The sequence below is a fragment of the Triturus cristatus genome, chromosome 8, assembly GCF_964204655.1.
Source record: "Triturus cristatus chromosome 8, aTriCri1.1, whole genome shotgun sequence".
Taxonomy (NCBI): domain Eukaryota; kingdom Metazoa; phylum Chordata; class Amphibia; order Caudata; family Salamandridae; genus Triturus; species Triturus cristatus.
Genome location: NC_140591.1, coordinates 1,365,550,803 through 1,365,575,673, shown reverse-complemented (window position 1 = coordinate 1,365,575,673; position 24,871 = coordinate 1,365,550,803). Strand labels below are relative to the sequence as shown.

The window sequence follows — 24,871 nt, the reverse complement described above, 5'->3', positions numbered from 1 at the left end:
CATTTTTATGCAACGCCCACCCTTAGGGAGAACACAATCCAGTGTCTGGTGGAGTGTCTAACCAACTGGCCTTCTGCAAATCGATCTAAAAATTGTCATTGTCAATATGAGGGGAAAATAATCCCCATCATCTCCTTTGTCATCGCCAAAGGCTAGGTGACTCTTGTTTGAACTGTAAAGTTGTTGGAGCGCAGGGGTGAGGCCTCAAGGCAGAAGCTTGGTTATGTCTGAGTCGTATTGGACTAGGAGCAGGTGAATCTCTATGGCTTCGCACCACTAATTCAGTCAGGGGTAAAGGGACTTCAACTCCGAGCTAGATAGGACTATGGGGACTTGCTTTTCTTTTGGCACTGGGGTGGTCGAGCCACAGTTTATATCAAAGGGGCTAGCATGGATTTTGGTGGTGGAAAGGAAGTCTGCTCTGGCGATGAAGCGCAACCTGAGATTGGCAAAGGGCGGACCCACTGGCGTTAACCTGACTGGAGGCCTCTGAAGATCCTTGGGCCTAAAGAACACCAGATGGAGCTGGCAATGTGTCATGATCCGCAACATGACCTCAATAAAGGCCCTAATTTGTTGTAATGTTCTGGATGGCCCCAGAAACTTGGGAAGCATTAGATCGGTTACAGAATTGGCTCCTCTTTGGGGGACCAGAAGCAAGACTGAGAGGCTCTCTGACGCCCTTGCAGCTTCTCAGGCGGAGCGTGGCTGGACTGGGGAAAACCCCACTTGGCCTTCTTGTGTCTGTGCTTCGACTTACCAGAAGGCTTGGACCGCCATAAATGATCAGTTGTGGGAATGGCCCTGAGAGCAGGAATTTATTTTATTTATTTGAAAAGTTTTATAGAGCGCGAACAAGACCCAAATGGGTATCAGAGGGCTGTACAGAGTTGTCGTCAGCAATTATACAAAACAAAGAAGGTAAGTGAAATTACAACCTGTGAGAAAACATTCAAGAATAAAGAGTAGGGTGCATCAGAGGCGTCAGAGCGCTCCGAGTAAAACATCATACAATAGAAAGAACCACAATGTGCATCAAGGAATATTAACAAAAAAGGGGAACAAGCCCAAAAATCAATAGTTGATGCAGTTAAAGGAGCTATCAAGGACTGGAATAAAAAGAAGGTAAAAACATAGAATATCATTGACAATACTTCAAGATTTTGGTTATTTTGGTTATTAATAAAACACACAAGCATATAAAGAAGGAGAGTGAAATTACAACCTGTAGGAAAACATTCAAGAATAAAGAAAAGGGGTGCATCCGAGGCGCCATAGAGCGCTACGAGTAAAACATCATACAATAGGAAGAACCAAGATGTGTGATGTGCATCAAGGAATATTGACTGAGAAGGAACGAGCCAAGTCAATAGTTGATGTAGTTAAAGGCGCTATTGTGGCCTGGAAACAAAAGATAGAAGTCATATAACACATCAGTGACAATACTTCAAGATTTTGGTTATTAACAAAACACACGAGCATGATCAGTGCGTTAACGTTCATTCATTAGTAGTCTTTTGACCAATTTTTTAAAGGAAGTAGTGGAAGGATTTGCTAGGTAGTATGGGGTATTGTGGTGTATGGCTTTATGAGTCAGACAAGCTATCTTCAGTCACCATCCATGCCTTTCTATTCCACTGTCCATTTGTTGAGGGTCCTGGCATTGTAGCAATAAAGTATTGTTAGTTATAAGCCAGCTTTTGGACCGTTTGTTTCCCCAACTACTTGAATAGTCATTACCAATGGGCTGTTGTCAAATCAGCTCACTTACACGTCGAAACTGGCAAAACCTGCATCCTACCATTTTATAGTCCATGTGAATAAGAGCTATTGAAAATGAAGTTCTCAAAAGTATGTTTACACAAACTACTGAAAATTAAAGCTCCTAATTATTGGGAAATGCTATGAAAAACACAAAACCTAACAAAATAGATCTATGGGGGAAGCTGGGGGGGTCCAATCAGGCCTCATTGTTCTACGATTTGCAATGGTCTGAAAATCCAAAGCTTGACAAAATAAGATGGCCAATTAAAGGATGACCTAAATTCAAGCACAACTTTGGAGCACCTCATCCACGTGTCACTTAAACTTGCTCTAAGACATTTGTATAAAATAACATTGATGGTAAGTTACTACCATACTACTTTGACACTCAAATACTACGTTATGCAGTATACCAATAAATATTATTAATTGTGCCACATAATGTAACAGGTGAAATATAACCATACCACTGTTAATAGAATACATACTTTATTGCATTGGAAATATATTTTTCTGGATCTGGCAAGACTTGTTCAGAAAGCTGAAAATGTACACAAACTTGATCTTTGCATTATACTTGGTTTAACAATTGGGATAATGTATTTCTTTGGAAGGCAGCATATCAAAGACAAAAACTACTTAAAGTATCCCACTGTTCAAACTAACCAGTGTGGCGTTTGGTAAAGATCAAACCATATTTGTGAGTTCGGACAAATGATCAAATATTATCACCCCCTTTTATGTACATGGGGGGTTCAGTCTAGTCAACAAATAATTAATTTGGGAAATACGAGGCATTTAACATGGCTTGTTCCATAGGACAAAAGCAAAATTCAGTTTGACAATCTTAAATCCTTCAAGATTCTCAAACACAATAAAAAAATAAAACAAATGACAAGCTACATTTAAGCTTTTTATGCATTTAAGTTCATTCAAAGTAATCGGTCATCATAGGAATATTCCAGCTCACGTTACTTTAATGTATTTTAACAAATGGCACTTATGTTCCAATTCTTGCAGTCCAAAGGTATTTTTTTTCCTACTACGAATTCAAGAAGATTCGTTCACTCATCTGCCCATCGTGAGCAAGTTAAGAGGGGCAGGCAAGAGATGTGCATTCAACCACTTTGTAAAAACAGCCAAAATACCATAAGTAGTAATGAGATTTTGCTGTAGTAGTACAACGAATACTATGAGATACATGTCGCTCATTATCACAGTAGCTTGAAATAAAAACTACCTAAAATCTGAACAGGGTTGTTTTAAACTGTATTAGTGACATACCAATTTAGCTAAAAAGGCAGTTCAGTGATGTCTATATCACAGGCTATAGTCTTTCAGAAAACCTGTTAACAATTAGGAGGTCAAAATGCATAGTACTCCGCATGAGATTGGTATCGCTTTTTAACGGTTTAATCCTGAATCGCACATGCCTAGTTTCTTGTGCCAATTTTATGTAGAAAAATTACATATAAAATAAAACACGTACTCGTAACGTATTTTTGAAAAATATTTTGATGCACACTGGTAAGAAAGGTTAATCTTTGCTTGCATCTTCCTTCTGGAGTTCGAGGTTAACTAAGGTGCAACAAATTAAATTTCTAACCAGAGTGAATTGTAAAAATTAGTTATGAAAATAATTCACAACAAGATAAATTAACACCATCAACAAGCATTCGACTACATCTAGTTTTTGACCGCTGTAACATTTTATGGTGTGAGCACCAGGGCCTAATCAACAGCAAAGGCCCATATAAACAGCTATATAAAGAAATTTTTTCTCAAGGTAGGAGGTTTAACATTGTTTTTAAAATATTTTGTTTTTTTAGCTTGCAGTGGATGATAACTTGCACTACCTGTTTAGGATACCTTTAAATATTTGACAAGTTGTACACATTTATCCACATGTATGTACTAAACAAAACCTCATACCTCTCTGGCTTGAATACGATATTTCTACATATTCTGCAGATCAGAGATATGGTTGTTGTGATAGCTGATAAAGTTGCAAATTAAACATATAAACTGTTAAAGTTGCAAATGCTATGAATAAGGAAACTAACTCTGCAGGTGGCTCAATGTAAAGCACAAAGAAAAAAAGCAGAAACGGGATCACAAGAAATTAATAAACACAAATATGCCTGCACTTCCAGTAGAAACGTTGCATTGTTATAGCAGACCATTATTCAAAATCTTCATGTTTTGTGTAGAGCTGGATAAAATAGTGAAAAATTCATCTTCAATCCAGAATTCCAAGTTACATGCCAGCTGCCAGTCTTAATGTTGAATGAGGTTTTGGTGATTCCTTTTAAGTGTATGCATACACTGATATATATACGATGCAAAGGTAAAAAGATCCAAATTTGGGAGGTTGAATTTGTTGTAGAAAACCATGCTCATACTGAACAGTCTGGGAATAAAAGAAGCTTCAGATACCGTAATAGTTAACACCTGCTCTGGCTATACCAAAATGCCTTAGGTCATTGCTAAAGGTTCAATGGTCGTTTTCATTTTGAAGAGAGGCTGTAGCAAGGGCTACCGCTGTAACCTGCTGTCCCATACCATGAATTTGCAGCTTTGCCATTTTCTTCTGTTCACATTGTGAAACCAATCGGTTCAACTCTGCTGCACTGTAGCCAATGAGAGTCTTCAAATCACAGACAAATTTGTATACAAATCTTTTTCCTTGAACTTTGCAGATCATGTCCCCATCATAGTAGTACCTAGAAAAGACAAAAAGAAGTACAATATAGACTACAGACTTCTGGAATATGCTTAAACCTGCCAAGCATATCATCCATTTTCACTCTTCCAGTGCCTAGAAAAGTATATTGTCTCCTAGGTATCTTCCTTTTGAACACATTTGATGTGCCTGCTGTTTACACAAATTTGGAATTCATCCGACAGCGAAATTTAACTGTAATTTCTTCAGTGCAATTTTATCTCCACAACAGTGACAAATAGAATCAAACAGAGCCAAAAAATAGAAATGATTCAATCATCAGAAAGAATAGGAACACATAAAGACATTCGATCAGTAAATACACTATTCAAGGTTACCTTTATATTGTTAACATTTTACTCCCTTCAAGAGTGAAGTATTTATTACTGTACCCACTTGTTCCTCTTACTATATGGCCGCCATTAGTTATTGTTCTAGCCTTTCTCTACAGGAGAAAAAAACCCGCACTTTTCTGCCCGCTTTGATAGAGAAGACGCGCAACAAGACGTTTTTTGCCATTGTTATCATTTCTTGAGCCAAGATGCTGTTGTGCTTCCGACTGATTTGGTCAGGGGAGCAGAGTCATACAGGGACTCCTTTTGTCATTCTTGTTGCAATATTCAACTGCATCTTTGCTTACTTCCTTTTTTGATATTTTTAGCCTGGCTAAAGGACAAGCGATTAAACAGTTATTTGAAGTGTGAGCATACTTTCAAGTTCTCATGTGAGAAGTGTGGCTTTAAACCCGGATTTATCTTCAAGACTTCTTGGCAATTACTTATTATCAATTGTTAACCCTTTGTAGATTGAATAATACCGGATCCAGCTTACCAGTTTTAGCTTGGTAGGTATGCATATATCCATAGTTTCCAATAGTTTTTTCCTTTATCGCACCTCCTTATGCACTGTTTTGTCGCAAACTATAGAGGGCAATGTAACAGCGTATTTCACAGATGCTGCGTCATGGGCACCTAATTAACATACAGGCGCACAATTTAATACTTAATTATATGTTTTTATATTTGATATAGCGGTTTCCTAATAGGGTTCCACACAATTCTTTAGTAGCTAAAAATGTCCTGAAGATGGTCTCCCATACTGCTGACAACACTAGAGACCGAAATGTCAACAGTTCTTCCACTTCTTTGTAGAGTAATCTTCTGGATCCAATGTCCATGAATCACTTCCTTCACATATTTGACTGATTCCACATACAAGAGTGGAATTATCAATCACTGATCTAGGTTTCAAACAAGATTTTGAAGTCACCTCTTACAGATTAATGTACGATTGTTTTGCTGACCATGTACTTCCTGTTTTCTTATAGTTTCTATTCATATTATATAAAGACTTATTACTTTTATTACGTACACCTGGTCTTTTTACTGACTTAATCACCGGATAGGTTCTTGCTGCTGATTGAATCATTTCTATTGATTAGCTACATGTGACTGATTCTACAGGTCACAGTTGAAGACATATAATTGAACTTAAGAAATTCTTAATTTTATTGTAAATGATCCCCTTGTTGGTCTTACCTGTACTCTATTTCCCAAGCTTGCATTGGGTTATTGGGTTGCCTTATACCCTTCCTTCACCACATCATTTCAACAGCTGCCAATGGCCATAAACACATGGTTTAAAACTGAAAACAATATTCTACCTACAATTTCAACTATAGCAAGAACTAGATGGCATAGCTATGCAACAGGAAGCACGACTACAAAAGCTTCCTTATCAGCCTCTAGTAATTCGTCCAACTGCTTAAACAAGTAAACAATTTTTCTACTAGAACCATGTTTAACCAACCAACCTCCATGCCTCCACAATCCTGTGCACTTGGCTCCCAAACAACCCTTTTTCTATCACGTACAAGCTCCACTGCCACATTTCATATTTTTTTCCTTCTGCTGTTGCTGAACTGGAGCACCTCCTCTCTTGACCAGAGATCATTTTCCATCTGTAGCAATTCTTTTAAAAGTACATTATAAACATATAAAGTACAGAATGCAACTGTACTATCATCCAACACCTCATTAGTCACCTCCTGCTAAACAACCTGGATTTTGTTACGAAGAAGTGGAAAGCACCATCTACTACTTTCGAAATTGCCTCTGGATAGCACTTTAGATGCAAACGAGATACAGCCCAACATCTGATAATTACACAAAAATAAAAATATAGCAACAGTATGGAGTATGTTACTTACCCTGTAAGCATCTACTTGTAGCGTGTAGTGCTGCAGATTCACATGCTATGCATACTCCTGCCATGAAGTGTTGGGCCCGGGCTCCACAAGTGTTTTATCTTGAGGAAGTTTTATGCTCGGCGCCATGAGCCGTCTCTACTCCCCCCCTCAAAGTATTGCGCATGTTCAACAGTTCCTTTGTTAGGGGTCTATTGTGGGGGTTTCCCGCCAGTGGACGTATCGTTATGTGAACAAAGTGTATTTCCCACTAGTGAACTTGTTGGTGTGTCCTGCTGAGAAGGTCCACAATGGAGTTGTCCTGCCCTGGTACATATTGTGCCAGGAGGAGTATTTTGTGACTGTTTGTACAATTCCATATGGTCTGAGCCAGCTGTGGCAGTTGGATGGAATGGGCCCCTTCCCATTTCTGAATGTAATACATTCCAGTCATATTTTCTGTTCGTAGAAGGACATTTTTCCCAGTTATGTTTGGTAGGAACACTTTAGGAGCCATATAGACAGCTAAGAGTTCCAACATGTTGAAGTGCAATGTTTGTTGTTGTGTGGTCCAGTGTCCCTTAACCACAATGTCCTTCATATGAGCACCTCACCCCATCAGTGATGCATCAATTGTGATTGTTACCTGCGGGATTGGGTCTTTGAAGTCTCTTCCATTCAGTACGTTTGAGTTCCATCATTGTCGTGGCTGATAGACCTTGGGTAAAACCAACACTAGATCCTCAATGTTACCCCCGCTTGTAACCATTGCGTTGCTAAGCACTCTTGGAGAGGTCTCATGTGTAATGTTGCACGAGGCACTATTGCTATGTGTGAGAAAGTGGGTTTCTGTTGCAGTAAACACCCCTTTTTCTATTTTTTGTTGCCAGACTACTGATGCTCTTTGATTTGGTGTGCCCTGGGCTCCTGTCAATCAGGTGCCCAGGGCCTGTGTTCCTTCCCTAAAACTGCCTAACAGCCTAAACCCAACTGGCATCTCTGGCCACATGTTAGCCCCTGGTAAATGGTACCCTAGGTACCCAGGGCCTGTGACCAGAGAAAACCCCTAAGGGCTGCAGCACTTATTGTGCCACCCTTAGAGGCACTGTGCCCTGACACACACACACACTGCCTTTGCAGGCTGAGTGTCTTGGTACAGAACAAAACAGAGCGTCGACATGGCACACATGCCTGTGTGCCATGCCCACAACACACACTGCCCTGGCATACCTCAGTCACCACTCTAGCTGGGTGCCCTATGCCAGTGGTGTGGGTACAGGTGCATGAGCCATGTGCCCCTACAGTACCCAGGTCCATTCCTGGGCACTGTAAGTGCAGTGCTGCCATTAAGAGCATATGGTGCTGGGAGGTCGTCAACACGAACTCCACAGCACCATGTTGGCTGCACTGAAGACTGAGAAGTTTGATGCCAGTGTGGGATTTAATGCAAGATGCACGACAGAGGGCAACTTAGAGTTGCCCCCTGAACCTAACCTACAATCCACGTCCTGTCTGAGAGGCTGCCTAGGCTGCCACACAGCAGACATGTTGCTGGACCCCTGGGTAGAGAGCCATCCGCTCTCCTGGGTCTGCAACAATGCACATCATGGGCGAGGTGCTAGGTCTCCTCCCCCAGGATGGGCAGGGGAAGCTTCAAAGGCATGCCGCCTTTGTGAGCTTCTCCAGGCCACTTGCTGTAGTCAGCAATTGGCCCCCACTGGTTCTGTCCCCCACTCTGGCGGGAAGACTGGCGGGAAAGCCTAAGGGAGGAAAAGAGGTGTGCCAGCGTCTGCCAACCCCACCCCTCAGGTTGGGGAGGCAAGGTGAAGCACATCTCCGGGCTCTCGCCATCTTGAAGATGGGGAGCCCTGCCCAATCAGGACTAGGCTACTGCCCCCCTCCCACAGGAGAGTGGCAGGATAGGGGGTGTAGCCACCCCAGGGAAGGGACCCATTGGTCCCTGACCTTCACCTACCTGTAACGCCCCTAAATTTAGTATTTAGGGGCACCCTGAACCTTCCTTCCTCAGATCCAGACTCCAAAACAAGAAAAAGGATCAAGCCTTTGTTCGTCCTTGAGCTTCTCCATTGAAATCCATTGAGCGCCCGACTGCCAAAACGCACCCTGCACCCAGCCGCCCGAGTGCCCCTGGCAGTGCAACCTCTACTCTAATATACTTCCCCACTTGCCCTGAGTAAGTGACCAGGAGCCCAGCTCCCACAGCCGCGTGGCCTGCTAGCCAGCAGTCACCAACCAAGAGCCCCCTGCCTCCCATAGGATAAGATTGGGCCTAACTCACTGCACCCAGCTGCCCCTGTGCCGCTGAGGGTGTAACAACTGTACCTACCTGACCCTGAGAGACCCCTGAGTCTATGCCCAGAACCTTAACTCTGCCAGTCGAGTACTTACCCAAAAGGCGATAACTCACTTTTCTTCCATAGGGTAACATTGACTGGTTTCACTTGGAAATTATTCTAAGTGCCGAGTTTTGAAACTTTAAAATATTCACCTAAAATCATCCAAATTACGAAAACAAATTTACTCACCTGTTATCAGGAGAGATCCCAGTGCTGGATCTTGGTGCCCAGCACTGACCCTGCAAAGTAATTATAACTGTACATACCGATAACTTGATTTTCCTCCATAGGATAACATTGCCTGGTTTTCACCAGAAATTCTTTTAAGTATCGATTTTTGAAACTTACAAATATTTGCTAAACATCGCCTGTATAACCAAACCGACGCATTCTTTCAACTGTTTACAGGAGATACACCAGTGCTGGATCCAGGATCCAACACGGAGTAAGAAAAAGTAACGATAACCCTACTTACCTGCTAAGTGAATTTCCTCCCATAGGATAACATTGGTGATTCTATGTGAAAAAGTTTGTCAACTTTTTAAATACAATAATACTCCTTAAATTCAAAACGGTAACCAAAACGTTTTTACTCAACTGTTTACAGGAGATGTCCCAGAACTGAATCTAGGATCCAGTCCTGTGGTAAGAAAAGTAATCCAAAAAGTAATCAATTGCATTTAACTAGAAATTCCCATTGAGCTCAATGTTATATTGTGTTTGAAATTGTGTTGCCTTTTGCAACAACTGTAACTATTGCATTTCAAAAGTCTATTGCCTATTGAAAAGTATTTAACAAATGCATCTCATTCTGAGAAAGTATATTTTGATACCTATTGTTGGTTCTAAAATAAAGCAACCATATATATTTATATACAAACCATTGGCCTAGAGTTCAGTTCTCGAGTGTGTGAGATCATTTGCTGATTGAGTGTGTACAACAAATGCTTTACACTGTCCTCTGATACTGCCTTACTGCTCAACCAAGCTACCACTTTAGAGAGTAAGGTTATATCGAACTTTAGCCTCTGCCAAACCTCTGGGGACTGTGGACTCTGTGCACAGTGTACCTATTTGGGAACAGTATATACAGAGCCACTTTCTTACACTATGCAGGATGCCATCAGCCCTAGAAGACACATCACTCTTTTGACTGGTAGGTGACAATGTGGCTGAAAAAGATCCAGTTTGTTCTGGAGATCAAGAACTCTTTGTGCATTGGGGTAACCTGTCCCACAGACTGAATAGAGTATCGCTCCCAGGTATAGTTGAACCTGGAGCAGTTGGAGATGCCATCTGAACACAATGGCAGAAAAAAACTTTCTAACGAAGAAACCGTTGAACATGAGCAATACCTCGAGGGGGAAGACTGATGACGTATGACACCGATCATAAAACCTTCTTGAGGAAACACTATTTGCAGAGTCCGGGCCCAACTCTAAATGGCAGGAGTATGCATAACATGTGTATCTGCAGCCAACACATGCTACGACTACAACTTTCGCATACAATTCTCCAACATAAGCAGAAAAAATATCAACATTTATACTGCTCACCGTAAAGCACGACTAAGTTTTTCATAATTCATTGTTGGTTTGTTTTTCCGCGCTCCCCATTTCTGTGCAACAAGTTCCGGTTGATTTAGCTTGAATTCCCCCTCATCTCCAACCCAAGAAATGCAATCCCGTGCATCCTTATCCGTGAGAAGCTCAAGCAGGAACTGCCATAGCTGTATCTGACCATTATTTCCTGTTAATGAAAATGAGAATGGTTATAAAAAACATATTCAGCTTTATTTCCCTCAAACAGTTCCTTACCTGCCATACCAACTTTCCAATTTGGGAGACTTTAGATAGCAGCTCTACATTATACTACTTACTAAAAGTTTTCAATAAAGGAATTATTTTTTCATACCAATGAAATATTTTAGTCTTTCGGATTTTATATTTCCACTGGTTAAAAACGCAATCTGAAGGGAAATTGTGCTTTTATGGTTAAAACGAAGAACAATGATTTTCCCCTAAACTTCTAACTGTACTTTGAGGTGCCACATTTCTTCAGCAGCTCTGTGCCACCATACTTGGAGACAAAAGATAATGTCTTATTGCTGCAGAGGGACCTGGTTTGGGTGCTTGCAGAAGCACACTTTTGCTTCACTTCTTGTATAACTATTATCTGTAAGATTCAGAATATTTATCACTGTTTTGCAGAAATGCACTGCCTGGTGTGAGTAAAGTAAATGGAATTGGGAGGGAGTGACTATATAGAGGTTTACCGAACAAATCAAACACGAGACTCAAAGAGCCCACCACATTACCTACAGTTTAAGGTCAAGAAAATAACAGTACTCTGCACAAAAAAAAAGAATTTTCTCGAAAGAAACATTCAACAAATTGATTCGGAGAGGGCAGGGGCAGCATTTGCAGAAAAAATGCATATACTGAACTCTTGGATAGTTTAATAAACATAAGGCTCATTTTCAAAGATATTGTATAGCTGTTCATATATTTGATGGGATTATTTATAGGATGTAAAATATGAAAAACTAAAGTTGAACCCACCTGCCCTATTTCACCTTGAACTTCACCACAAAGGGAAGACCAAAAAATCCAGATTCTAGCAGAAGCCTTTCCACCATCTCAATCTTGTTCTTCCAAAATAAGATTTGAATTTCGCTGTCCAGGTTCTAGACATCTCATGTATTGACTATGGTAACGCTCTGAGTTGCCTGCTCAAAAGTCATTCCTCTGCTCGGAAGCAGTACTCCACCCGGCAGCAAACATGGTCTCACACATTCAGTGCATCAACCTAATCCTTGCTTTACTAGGCCGGGCTCGCCTGGAAAGATATACAATATGTAAGAATGCATCAATTACCTGCAATCTAATTCGCCTGAACAAACTTGCATACCTATCTCAAAAACTACTTTTTTGACAAACAAAATCCAGAGATGAGAAGCACTCCTCAAGCTGGACACTAGCAGATTTAGAACCCCCTTCCACTCCAAAGATACTGAATGTCCTCTGGTACACATCTGGCAATCAATGTCAAGCAGCGCTCTTAAGAAGAATGCTTAATTAGGCTTTTAAATATCCTAAATTAACTGCATCCATTATCTAAACCAAACTACCTAGAAGTTTCTGCTGAATGCCTCTCATACCTATACTTTTGCACACCGAAAATGAATCCTGTTTAGAACGTAGCATTTTTGCAATCACTGTAATATGTTGTTGAGTACACAGTCACCATGAGACCAAGACACAATATAGCAAGAATTAAAATAAATAAATATAAATAATGAAACTGAAGGAAGGAGCAGCAAGAGGCAAACAAACCCCTGTTAGCTGGAAAAAGACCTTCCTATGAAACCAGTGAGTGACAGGAACTAGTTCTGATCCACACTACTTGATACAAAAAACAGTTAAGTGAGTATGAGCAAACCGGCAGGCATAGGAGCAAGCTGCATATATATAGTATTGGTGCACAAACATCTGTAATAAATCAGCTAGTGTCACAAACAGGTAATATGGAAACCAATGAGGTGAGAATGGCCAATGTTTCCATTTTCTGCTGAACCCAATTTTCTATGTATAGCTTTATAGTTCAAATTGATTTCTTGAGTAACTGTTAACGATTGTGCCATCTTACATGGTACATTTCTGCTGCTACAGTATGTTCTTAGATGAACTAGGTCTTTAAATTCTACAAGATCGCCAATGTAGTTAGAATAAGGGGATTTCCGGTCAACCTTTTTCCTGGGCTGTGCACTGCAGTGTTTTAAGATAGCCCCTCCTTGATGCGCTTTGATTGGCTTCCCTACCCCAGCTTATTATCTCATGTGAGAAGGTTCTAGGCTTCTATGTGTGTGTAAGCATCTGTTTATAGTGTTGTAGATTCATATGCTTAGCATACTCCTGCCAACTATTATTGAGTGCATATGTTTGCAACTTGCTTTTCTTCAAAGAGGTTTCTCAAGTCATGGGAATGTGCTGTGACTCCTCTTGGTGTACAATGTACATGAGCACTGACTCCATGTTAGATTGTTTTTTGTACAGCAGGTGAGAGGATGTATGGAGTGTGAATGAAAGGTATGGTGTGAAAGGGCAATGCACACTAAAATTAATAAGTGTGAGATGATCTGCGAACGGCCCACACATCCAGTGAGGGTGGTGGGCACATATGAATCCAGAACAATATATGCTGCTATCAATAGATGCTTTCAGGGTAAGCAGCATTTTTTGTTTGTAGTTTGTGTGGCTGTAGATACAGTTGCTTAACACAGACTGTATAACCATACACTCCAAGGAGTGGTGGCTAGTGTATGGATGACGCAGTTGTCTGGAATAATGTAGTTAACACAACTTGCCCAACTGCACCCTGACGGGCTTAGATGTATACTCAATGTTTAGTAAAAGTGTGTGGGTTCGACCAGGCGATTGCCTTACCTATACTCGGCTAATGGAATGTTACATAGGAAGGCAATAGTATCCTCCCTTCTAGTAAGTGAGGTGTGCCCTAGGAAGGGTGTGCAGGACCCTTTTTGCATTAAGAGACAAACTCTGAATGCATTTGACAATCTACCGGACTATGGCAGCCTTGGAGATAGGCTGATTTTAATATGTTTGGCAAAGGAAACAAATATCTGATTTGATTTGCGGAATGAATTGGTCATATCGATGTAGTGCATGAGGAACCTCTCAACATCCAATGTGTGCAGTGCTCCTTCAGCAAAGGAATTTAGCTGCAGGAAGAAGGGTATCTCCATGGCTTGGTTAAGATGGAAGAATACCACTACCTTAGAAAAGAACTTCCGGTTAGTTCTTAAAATGACCCTATCCTTGTGGACCTAGACAAAAGGTTCCTGTATTGTAAGCACTTGAAGCTTTCCGATACGCCTATGTGAGGTAATAGATACAAGGAGTGCTACCTTCCAGGAGAGGAATTGCTGTGGGCCTCAAGGCAAAGTTTGAAATGGTGGGACCAATGAATCTGGTGAGGACTATTTTGAGGTTCCACACAAGAGTGGGGGGTGCTCTTTGGGTTATAACCCATTTTAAGTCCCACCATAAAGGCCTTGGTCACTGGTATCTTCAACAAAGACATGTGTTATCTATTCTGCCTGTAGGCCACAAATGCTGTGAAATGGAGGCAAATAGAACTGTAGGCAAGCCCCGCCTTTCTTGGTGCAAAATATAGGCAGTAATCTTCTGTGTGGTGGGCTTTAAAGCATCCAATATGTTGGTAATGCAGTCATGTACAAACCTTTTCACTGTTCTGCATAACAGGCCCATGTTGTAAGCTGTTGGGTCTCCTTCTAGATAGACGTACGCTCTTGCAGAAGGCAGAGATACCAGAACACTAGGACCTCAGAAACCAAATTGCAAGACTGAGCCGACCAGGATCCAGATGCCTAGTCGAACATTGTCTCCGAGTCATAGCCGGACTGCCAACAGCAACCAGCCCATGCAATCTGCTTCACCGACTCCCCATTTTGTTACAGGGGGGCGAGATAGCAGCAAAAACCATCCCCCATGGGTCCAAAACTGGCCCCACAGATCCAAAACTGGGCCCCACCCTTCCAACCCACCGGGAAAACTCCCGGTGCCTGATACAGCCAGTCCGGCACTCCTCTGATTGACATCTGGCCTGAGAGAAAGCCTCGTTAGGTCTGACAAAAACCTCCAGAAAAGTGAAAAGCAAAGTCTGCCTGGCCCAGGTTGATGCCACCAGGATGAGTGTTATGGAAATTTGCTTTGGCTTCCTCACCACAAAGGGAAGCAGTGAAAGAGGTGGCCCAGTTCATCCATAGTGTATTACTCATGGACAGTGCGGATATTCAGCATCGAAGCTCAGGTATTTTGTGTTTTCTGCGGTGATGAACAGTTCTGTCTGCAGAGTGGCCCAATGCTGGAATTATATATTGAAGGACCCATGGAGTGGAGATCCACTCAGACATTTTGATGCATCCTGCTGAGAAGGTCTGCAAGTCCCTGTCCACCCCTGGGAGATTCCTAGTCATGAAGAGAATGTTGTAATGGAGTGTTTAGTGCCAGAACCTCTGCTCAAGGTGAGAGAGGTAAGGAGTGTTTGTGCTGGCCTGTTTTTCAATGTAATTCATGGCTGCCATTTTATCCGCCCTGGTTAGGACTACCTTCCCACAAATAAAATGCAGAAAGGGTTTGAGAACTAGCTGAATAGGCAGCAGTACCAAGTAAATGATGTGGAGATCCTGGTACTTATATTGCCACTGTACTGGCCGAGATGCGGCCCCTAGCCTGTAAAAGAGAAGTCTGTGGTACTGGCCACGTGCAGGACCAGGTCTGCGAAAGGCCTGCCTTGCAACAAGTTGGCAAGCGACCACCATTGCAGAGAGATATGTGCTCTGGCCTGAACAAATACTATATCTCCCAATTGACCTTTCACTTGTGACCCTGTGGCTAGACACTGTTGCAGGGGGCACATGTGCAACCTTGCTAGGGAACTACTGCAATGCAGGATGCCATAACTTCTAAAAGCTACATGACTGCGAACTCAGAGTTCATGACTGGGCTGAGAAACAAGAACAAGGAGCAGTAGATGGAAAGCTAAGCCCCTTTGCTCCTTGGGGATGCACTTTGCCAGTGACCGTATTTGGAGTTGAGCCTACCAAAGGCTGTATTTAAAGAGCTTGCATATGTGACTTTGTGGCATTTATAGGGAAGTCCAAGTCACGAAGCAATGACACCACCACTTGAGTCTATGCGAGACACTGCGGTCTACTGCTCTTGATCAGCCAATTGTAGAGGTCTGCCTTTCCTGTGCAAATGTACTGCCACTACAGTCAGACACTTTGTGTAAACCTTGGGCCCTTGGTGACCCCAAAGCGAAGTGAAGTACCCTGAGCTGGTAGTGTTGCCCAATTACCACAAAGTGAAAGTACTTCTGGTGGGCTGGGTGGATTGTTGTGTGAGATTGAGTACCATTATGAAATTCCCTTTCTCATGAAGGGGGATGACCTCTTATAGTGTTGTCGTCTGGAAATGTTCTGATAAGATGTAGCGGTTGAGGAGCATGATATTGAGGATGGGCCTGGGGGAGTTACTCTGCTTGGGAATGAGGAAGTACGACGAGTATACCCGTTCCCTTGATGTTTTGGGAGCACCACTTCTATAGCACCCTTTTGAAGAATGGTATGCACCACTCTGTGGAGGAGGGATAAGTGCATGCTGCTAAGTTTGCGTGACCACAGTAGGCAGCAGCTGTGATGTATGATGGCTAGTACCATTTCGTCTGATGTAATCTCCTCCCAGCAAAGGGGAAAACTGCTTACTCTCCTGCCAAAAGGTGATGTATGATTTGGAGAGGCAAGGCACATCACTGCTTGATGGCGGTAGCTCCCTTGCTGCAGCAGTCTTTGCCCGTCCCCTTATTGTTCCCTCTGTAAAAGCCCCCACTGCACTCCCCTACTAGCTTGGTGATGGTAAGTCTGCTGCTACCTCTTGTATGATTGAGGCTTCTCAGGCGAGGTGGTCTTCACTCCTCCTCTGGGTTGTTTCTTCCGAAAGGAGCCCCTGTATTTTGTAGCCTGGAGAGACCCCATGGGTTTGATTATTTCGTATCTTTGAGCACCTCATCAACCTGTGGCCCATAAAGGTGCTCTCCCTCCAATGGGAGGTTAAGGAGATGCTGCTTCACTTCAGGTTTGAACCCAGACATACAGTCAGGTGTGGAATCTAAGGATGACACTCGTGGTAATGCCCCTGAAGCCTGTGTCTTAGGAATCCAATGTGCAAAAGATGTTGGCAATGGAGATGATTTTGCCCTCTGATCCCAGCTCCTTTACCCTCTCTTATGGACCTGTTACGGCAGGTGTTTAAGGAGTTCTGTATATCTCTTTTCACTGTGCACTGTCATATCTGGATAGGAAAGCGAACAAATTGGCTAACCTCCAATTGGCAGCTACTCCCACCGCCACCATCTAGCCCGCTGCAGCTATTTTTTCCTCTCTTTTTTTCTGAAGGAGGGGCATCGCCAGTGGCCAGCAGGGGCAGGAACATTTGCAGGACCTATCCCTTAAAGATCATAGTGTCACTCCGGAGGCAAGGGGACTTGAACTTCTTTCCTACCCTAGGGATTACCACTCTGAACTGGACAGGCTCTCTGCTGTACTGAAATTTGTACAAATAGGACTTGCTGACTGCGGCTCTTTCTGTACCGAGTAGGAAAGGTCCTTCTGGCAACCACCAGCTGCCCAGGTCCTGCTTTCAATCCTCCACTTTGCATGGCCACATGGTCAGCGAGGGAGTTGGGTGAACAACATCAGAAACACCCAGAAAAAAAAAACCAGAAAAAAAACAAAGAACAAAGTGACATTATAGTTAGATTTTGAAATACCACAAAAGCTAGAACATTTACAAACAAACTAGAACGGATATTCACCACTTGCACTTTACAGAGCTAACTATAACTTGAACGCATGTGCTGCTTATGACCTTACATAGTGCGTCACTCATCTCAAATTACATCACTGATGACCTCTCAAATGACATACACCGGAGCATTCATAAGCTTTTTTGGGGAGCCAGCACATAGAAATTATCATTAAGTAATCATAGGTATCAGTGAACTAGGGAGTATAACTATTTGTTATACAAGAACAAACTACTTACCTTCAGTAATGCTTGTTCTGGTAGACTATCCAACGGTATATTACTCGCATTAGAATATTTCATGGGCATCAGACTGGATCTGGAAATCTTTAGCAGTACTTCTGTGCAGCAGGAGGTGGCTCTGTGTCAGCATGGTCCGGTTCGGAAGTGACGTTGAAGTGCTCACATAAGTGCCACCCTGGCGTGCAGACATCAGTTATTTTCCTCGTCACAACGCGGAGCTTTGAGTGGCTAATGTGTGACTTGTGTGCAGAATCTAAAGGCTTCAGGATGAAGAGCTCATATGGCGGAACAGGGAAGTTGGGTGAGTCTAGGTGGAATCTGCAGTTAGAGTCGAAGATAAGTAACTTTTTCTTCCGTTAGAGACTTCTAACTGAAGATTCCTCATCTTAGAATAGATAACCAAGCAATACCTCCCTCGAAGTGGGTCTGCAGACAGCCTCAAACCAGTAAGACCTGGAGAACCAAACGGGCAAAGTGCCCAAACGGGCAAAGTGCCCATCCGGACGGGCCGGACTTTCCAAGTAGTAATGTTTTATGAACGTGTGTAGTGACACTCACGTAGAAGCTTGGCAGATGTCTAGGACTGGCATCACTCATGCTAACACAGTAGTGGCGGCCTGGGCCCTGGTGGAACAGGACTGTTTCTTAGCTAGTCTGTAGCTGATTTTAATGTAGAGCACAATCCATCGAGTGATGGTCTGTTTCTACAACGCCTTGTCTTTTGCCCGATGAACCCAATCAAGAGTTGATCATCCAGCTGGTGATCTTTGGCGCAATCGATATAAAGAGAGGGCTCTTTTTGGGTCCATCTCCTTCTTAGAAGGATGAGGTGGGGCAAGGTATGTAGGAAGCATCATGTTCGGGCCTATATGAAAAAATGTGGCTACCTTTCACAGAAAAGAGGAACTTGTCAGATGGACCAGTCTGTGTGGGTAGAAGCTGGTGTATGGAGTGTTGGAGGACAGAGCTTAAAGCTTGCTTACCCTACTAGTCGATGTAATGGCCACAGGAAAGACCGTTTTCAGAGTCAACAACCTAATGCAAAAGCTCGAATGGTGCACATATCAAAAATGTCAGAACCAAATGCAGTTACCATTGGGGCATCACAAATGGAGTGGGGGGAAACAAACTTTGCAACCCTTTTAAAAAGCTCATCACAACCTGTGCCAAACATGATGGGTTGATCCAGCAGCCGCATGATTGTGAATATGGCCAAAAGAACAAATAGAATGTCTGATAATAAAGCTGGTACGGGATCTACCCGAGCCAAGAAGCCCCAAGCCACAAACGTATCCCAATGGCAGGCATATACCGTATTGGTGGAGAAACACCTGGCTGCCAAGTTGACATCACAGATTTCAGGAGGGTGATTGAATGCTCTTAATTCTCGCTGCTCAATCTCCAGACATGAGCTTCGAGCGTGAAATTTGGGTGCAAGACCCGGCCCTGAGGTTGCAACAGAAGATCCTCCCGGAGAGGCAGACTGATCGGACGGCAAATGCTCAGGCGGTAGGGACAACACACACTCCATGGCCAATCTCGAGTCACAAAAATGACCTGCGCCCCGTCATTCCTGATTTTCTTAAGAACTTGATGCAATAGTGGTATCGGCGGTAATGTGTTCAGGAGTCCTGAGGCCCATTCGAGGCGGAAGGTGTCTCTAAACGAGAGGTGCTTTGGAAACTCAACACTTAGAAGCGCTGACATTTTGTGTTCTTGGCAGTGTCTAAGAGCTCAAGCTAGGGTACTCCCCATTTTCGGAAGAGTCCTTGCACCACCTTCCAGTGTAACTGCAATCCACTATCCGCAATGCATCGACAGCTGAGCTCATCCACCTTGGCGTTCAAAGATCCCACCAGATGCTGCACCATCAGAAAAATGAACTTGCGTTCCACCCAAACCCACAGTCTCGGAAACTCCTGGCACAGAGTCCACAACCACTCCCTGCCCCATTGCAGTACAACATGGCGGTGAACCAGCCTACTCTTCAGGGATGGGAGGAAGGCTTCTAGTGCCAAGCTAATCTCTCTCAGCTCCAGAAAACTGATATGAAGCCGGGATGTCCTCTGATCGCCACCACACCCAGATAGCTGCCTCATCCCATGAGTTATGCATCTGTAACCACTAAGTTTGGAGTGTGGAAGAGAGACTGAGGGAGAGGTATGCCACTGGCCCTCTCGCAGTTGGTCAGCCTCCACTGCAGATATTTTGCTCCTTCGATATCTGGACCAGGTTGGAGACATAACCCTGACGCTGTGCCCACTGATGGCATGTGTCATTGAGCATGCTTTAACAGCAGATTGCAGGAGTCCATGAGACCCAGCAACCTTAGATTCCGTCTCACTGAAATCCAGGATAGAAGCTGAATCATCAGAAACATAGCCTGAATATCCTGGACTCGTCACTCTGGAAGGTTGGCGCGTAACTGCACTGTGTCCAAAATGGCTACGTGGAAAGGAAGTGTCTGAAATGGCCGGTTTACCGTAGTCTGGAGGTGGGTGACGACTGTCTGTGACTAGCCCTCCTTCAGCAGTCAGTCGCCGAGGTAGGGGGAAGACTGGAACCCCTGATCTCCACAGATACTCTGCAACCAAGGCCACCACTTTCATGAATGCCTGAGGGGAGCACAGCACACTGGAAATGTTTGTGGTCCACCGTGAATCACAGGTAATCCCTGTCCTTCAGGTCAGATTCTACCATCCAGTCTCCAGAAACTGAGCATTTTGAACTTCTCTTTCTTCAGGGAGTAATTGAGAGTATGCAGGTCTAAGATAGGGCGGAGGACTATTGTCCTTGGGCACCAGAAAGTAGTGGTAATAGCAACCACGTCCTACTTCTGGTGCAGACACCCTCTCGATGTGATACTTTGGCCAGGAGTGCCTGAACGTCCTGATGAAGAAAGGAGAGGTGGACCTCCATCAACCAATGTAGGGATAGTGGCAAAGATGGGGGGTTTGTCAGGAAAGGAAAGGCATAACCCCTGTTCACAATTTGTAACACTAATTTGTTGGGATGGAATATTAGTCCACCGGGGTGGTGGTGCCTGGTCCTGCTGCCAGCGGGGTGCTTGTGTGGAATGGAGGGCAGACTAAAAAGGTTTAGCGGCTGCTGCAGCCAGAGGGGTGAGGAATTGAACAGTGCACTGGGTGTAGCTCCCTTGGCCTTTCTAGGATCTGTGACCCCTTCCACGAAAGAGGTGGGTGGCCTGCTGGGTAGCAGAGGAAGTTTGATACTGTGGATGCCCAAAAGCGCTCCAACAGCATCCATGATACAGGTGAAAGAAGTGCTGTTGGGGAGATCAGTCAGCGAGATCTGGCTGTGATCGTCTCTTTTGAAACCACTTGAGTGCAGTGTCAGCTTCGTCTGCGAAAAGCAGGAACTGTCCAAATGCATATCGATGTGTAACAACTGAACGCAAGTCAAAAACCCAGGGGACTGCAAACACACATAGCGGCACAGTGAGACCATGGAGGCCCCAACTCTTGCTAGGGAGTCCATGGTGTCCGCACTGTGTCGCTGGGATAGACCTTTGCCGTGGAGGCCTGGGCAACCAGGCTCTCCAGGGAAGGGTGCTGGGAAAAGAAAACGGTCTACTGGAGCAGGTCAGTGTCGCAGGACAATCATCCTGTGCCTCGGAGGCCCTGATCAAGGCTTGCCTATGGTTCCAGGAGCATGTTGTGAGGGCTTCATTGTAGGGGAGGAGTGCCTCAGCCAAGCTCGCTCCTGGTTGCAGTCCCTCCGTCAAGACGTTGGCCTAGACCTCGACGGCAGGCAGCCAGTGGGGGTGGTGATGGTCAAGGACCTCCGCTGCCCTGTGCATCACTACCGCAAATGATACTCCTTCCTCCGACACTAGACATGAATGGGAAAGAGTCTGGGGACGTAGCAAAACCAATGGTATCACCAAGCTCTTCATACCAGTTGTCATTGGTGTCCTCATCCAGAGGACCAACCTCTTTCCACTAAGGGAAGGAGGTGTGTCTAAAGGTGGCAGAGGCACATTCAAGGGCTAGAAGGAGCCTAGACGGCGCCGGCATCAATGGCGAATGGCATCATTGTGGAACCATGTCAGAGATGGGAATGAAAACTGGCTTGTTGTCGTGTAGCAGAGTGCGTGGCACCGGGGTCAGCACCGGGTCCTGTGGTGGAAGCAGGAGAGGGCCTGTCGCCAGCAATCCGGCAGGGGCACCTCTTGGCTGCCTGGGGCCGGAAGGCTCAACAAAGGGAGAATGCATGGCATTGCAGAACTCCTTTAACTGAGCAGTAGTGGCTCCGGCACAAAGAAACTCAGAGTAGCACAGAACGAGGCCCAACGCCATATCCACAGGTGGAGAGAGGGTGCTGGGCCACGAAGCACGAGGTCGGGTGGGAGAAGCCAAATAACAAGTCAACAACTTCTTGTGCTTTTTGGACTTACCGGACTTGGAGGAAGAGGTCTTGGACCTGAAAAACAAGCCTCAGTGGGATCTGCTCGGAGAATGGCTCAGAGATTTGCCTCTGGAGTGGGACTGAGAATATACCACCAGGAGTTTCAACGACTGCTTACAGATCGCTTTTGGGTGAATGAATTTGCACTCGGCGCAGGCCTTGGGTCATGGTCAGACCAAAATCACCAGAGGAAGGCAAGGTGAGGGCCCGACATGGACATCTGCCTGTGGCAATCACCACAAAATTTGAGCCCCATATGTTTCGGAGGGAACATGTTCCCTATACTCACTGTGGCAAAATAGCTCAAAATAGTTTGACAAAATGTCAAAAAATCTGGACATAAACAAAAAAAAAAGTGGTTAAAAAGTGACCAGGGTAGCTGTCAAGATCTGAACTGCAGGTCCACTAAGAAAGAAACTGATGTTAGTGTGCCGGGCTTTCGCTTATGTGAGCACCGCAACGTCACTTCTGACCTGGACGCCGCCAATGCAAAGCCAAATAACACCACCTTCCAGTTTGCAGGGGTACCGGTTAAGATTTTCCCAGATTAAGCCGGATGTCTGGAGAATACTTTAAGATGTAGAATCTGTAGTTAGAAGTCTCTACAAGACACTGAAATATTAAATACAATACCGTTGCTGCAATCAACCTGTACAAACAACAATACATGCACCAACGCAAACCTCCCAAAAATTATGCAAAGCTGTGAAAACTACCTATTAAAGACAATATAATAGATAAATTGTATATTACTGTTGCCATGTTGGTAGCAAACCATAAATATCCAAGCCATAAGAAAGAAGGGAGCAAGAAAAAGGAAACACATCCTGAAAGGACTTGGGGATAAGGTGGCTAACTACCAAACTCAAGCTGCACTTGAGGTAAAGGCTGTAATGGTATGCTAATGCAGAGTAAAAGGAAGCAATGGATCTTTTGTTTGCACCTATGTTACTGCAGATCAGTCATGGGAAGAAGTAGAGAGGATGTGTTTATCAGTAGGATCAAATCTGTAGTACCTGTTCTGTTACCCGGTGAGCTTCGGTCTTCCCCGGATATTCTTGGTGCTCTCTGGACTTTAGCAGTCTTTGAAGTACTGTTGATGACCTTAATTGTAGTTGGTGTAGAAGTCTGCATCGATGCTGGTATAATTTGTACAGCTTAAGAAAAAAAAACATGTTGGATATTGCACAATGCTTAATAGTTTCATTACAACATACATTTTGAGATGAAGTCAACACGTTTTTGGGAAAATATTCCACATAACGCTATTACCATTTATATACGGGAGTATCTAGGTTGACCGTTTCTGATTTTGTGTGCTACAATTTATTAGAAATGCATCTCCACATTACTAGTTCATCAGCTCAGTAAACAAATTCAGTTATGAAACTAAAAATTGCATGCGAGCAAACAAAAGGTAGTGTGACAAAGCTTGACGCTTATATGAATTTAAAAAACAGAACAGGATTTTGAAAAAAAAGCTGAAGCATAGTAGAGTTACTTTGTGAATCAGCTATGAAATTAGCTAGACCAATGACTCCAAGAGTATGTCGGGCTGTGAAATTCCAAGTTTGCATGCAAACATTCAGCACTAAATTTAGATACAAGAGTGATACATTCAGGAAAGCATTACAGAGATTTCAGTCACAAAATGAGAAGTGCGCATTTAGAGAAATGCCACCAATTTAAAAGCTCTGTAAAACATGTGGAAAATGTTGCCAACTTGCAGTGGGACCATAACCACCTTGTGAAAACTGTTCAATAAAAATGATTTTTTAAAGGTGTACACGTGGTATAACTGAAAACAAAGAAGAGGGAAGTAACTCGAGTGACTGGTTGTTTTTCTCTCTACCCAGCCTTATAAGGAGTGTTCTTATTTATTTTAAAGCAATGTGGCCTACTAGGGTTCCTAGTGGCATTCTTCATCATCAGAGTCCTCTCCCAGACGCTGGGTGTATCCGAGTAGGCTCAATCTCAGTTTTCCTCAGTATATGCACAATGCAGAAGAAAGATAAACTGATAAGGTGGCTACAGGGTCCGCCCGCATCCAAGACAGAGAAATATAAATGCAATATACGAAGGAAATTTCTTTATCAAAATTTTTTTTTTTTTTAATTAGTTTTTGTTTAGAACAAACATGAGACCAACTCCTTTGGTAAGGCAATTACTGTGATACATATCAATTAAATAGCATACAGTACTATTCCGAACGTTACAGGCAGGTCACATCTGGAATCATTCTGTTATCAGATCGCACCCCCCCCCCCCCACCCCCCCACCACCACATCATAAACCTCCCGGCTCTGAACTCCCTTGTAAGTACATCTTAGAGATGCCAAACAGCCAGACCCTGCATTGCATCAGCAGGGAGCACTCCTGACAGTTTGTGAGAACCACATGAACCCTGCGCCGCTATTCTACATGAGTGTTCACATTCGACTCCTGGTTTTCAGTGCCTGTAGATGTAGTACTCCTGACCTTGCTGGCTATATAGGTTTTGTACATTGCCGAAAACATCTTTGGCCTACTACGTGGCGGAAGGGGGGTTACTAAAATTCCCTGTTTGCGTGCTACAATACAACATGTCACTCGACCATTGTGCTATCGTAGGGGTCGGGCCTCGCATCCAACACATCGGTACCCCACGCTTAGCTAGCAGCAGCCCTATATCACCAGCCTACGGGCTCCTTTTGGTATCATTTTGGAGTAACCCAGCAGTGCCAGCTCCGGAGAGAGGGCCAGCTCCACCACCTGTCCCAGTTCG

The 24,871-nt window shown here is 43.8% G+C and overlaps 1 protein-coding gene across 8 annotated transcripts in view; it reads right to left on the bottom strand.

Annotated features, from left to right (window-relative positions):
• Positions 1-2,236: 2,236 nt before the first annotated feature.
• The window catches only part of GABPA (GA binding protein transcription factor subunit alpha), a 284,030-nt gene continuing 261,395 nt past the window's right edge, over positions 2,237-24,871 (bottom strand). For all 8 annotated transcript variants that reach the window (XM_085623071.1, XM_085623067.1, XM_085623072.1 and 5 more), the window contains 3 exons: positions 23,124-23,264; positions 10,585-10,777; positions 2,237-4,487 (listed from right to left, as the gene is read on the bottom strand). In XM_085623071.1, coding sequence (XP_085479197.1) covers positions 4,259-4,487; positions 10,585-10,777; positions 23,124-23,264 — 563 coding nt within the window. In that variant the 3' untranslated portion in view covers positions 2,237-4,258. The remainder of the gene's footprint in view (positions 4,488-10,584; positions 10,778-23,123; positions 23,265-24,871) is intronic.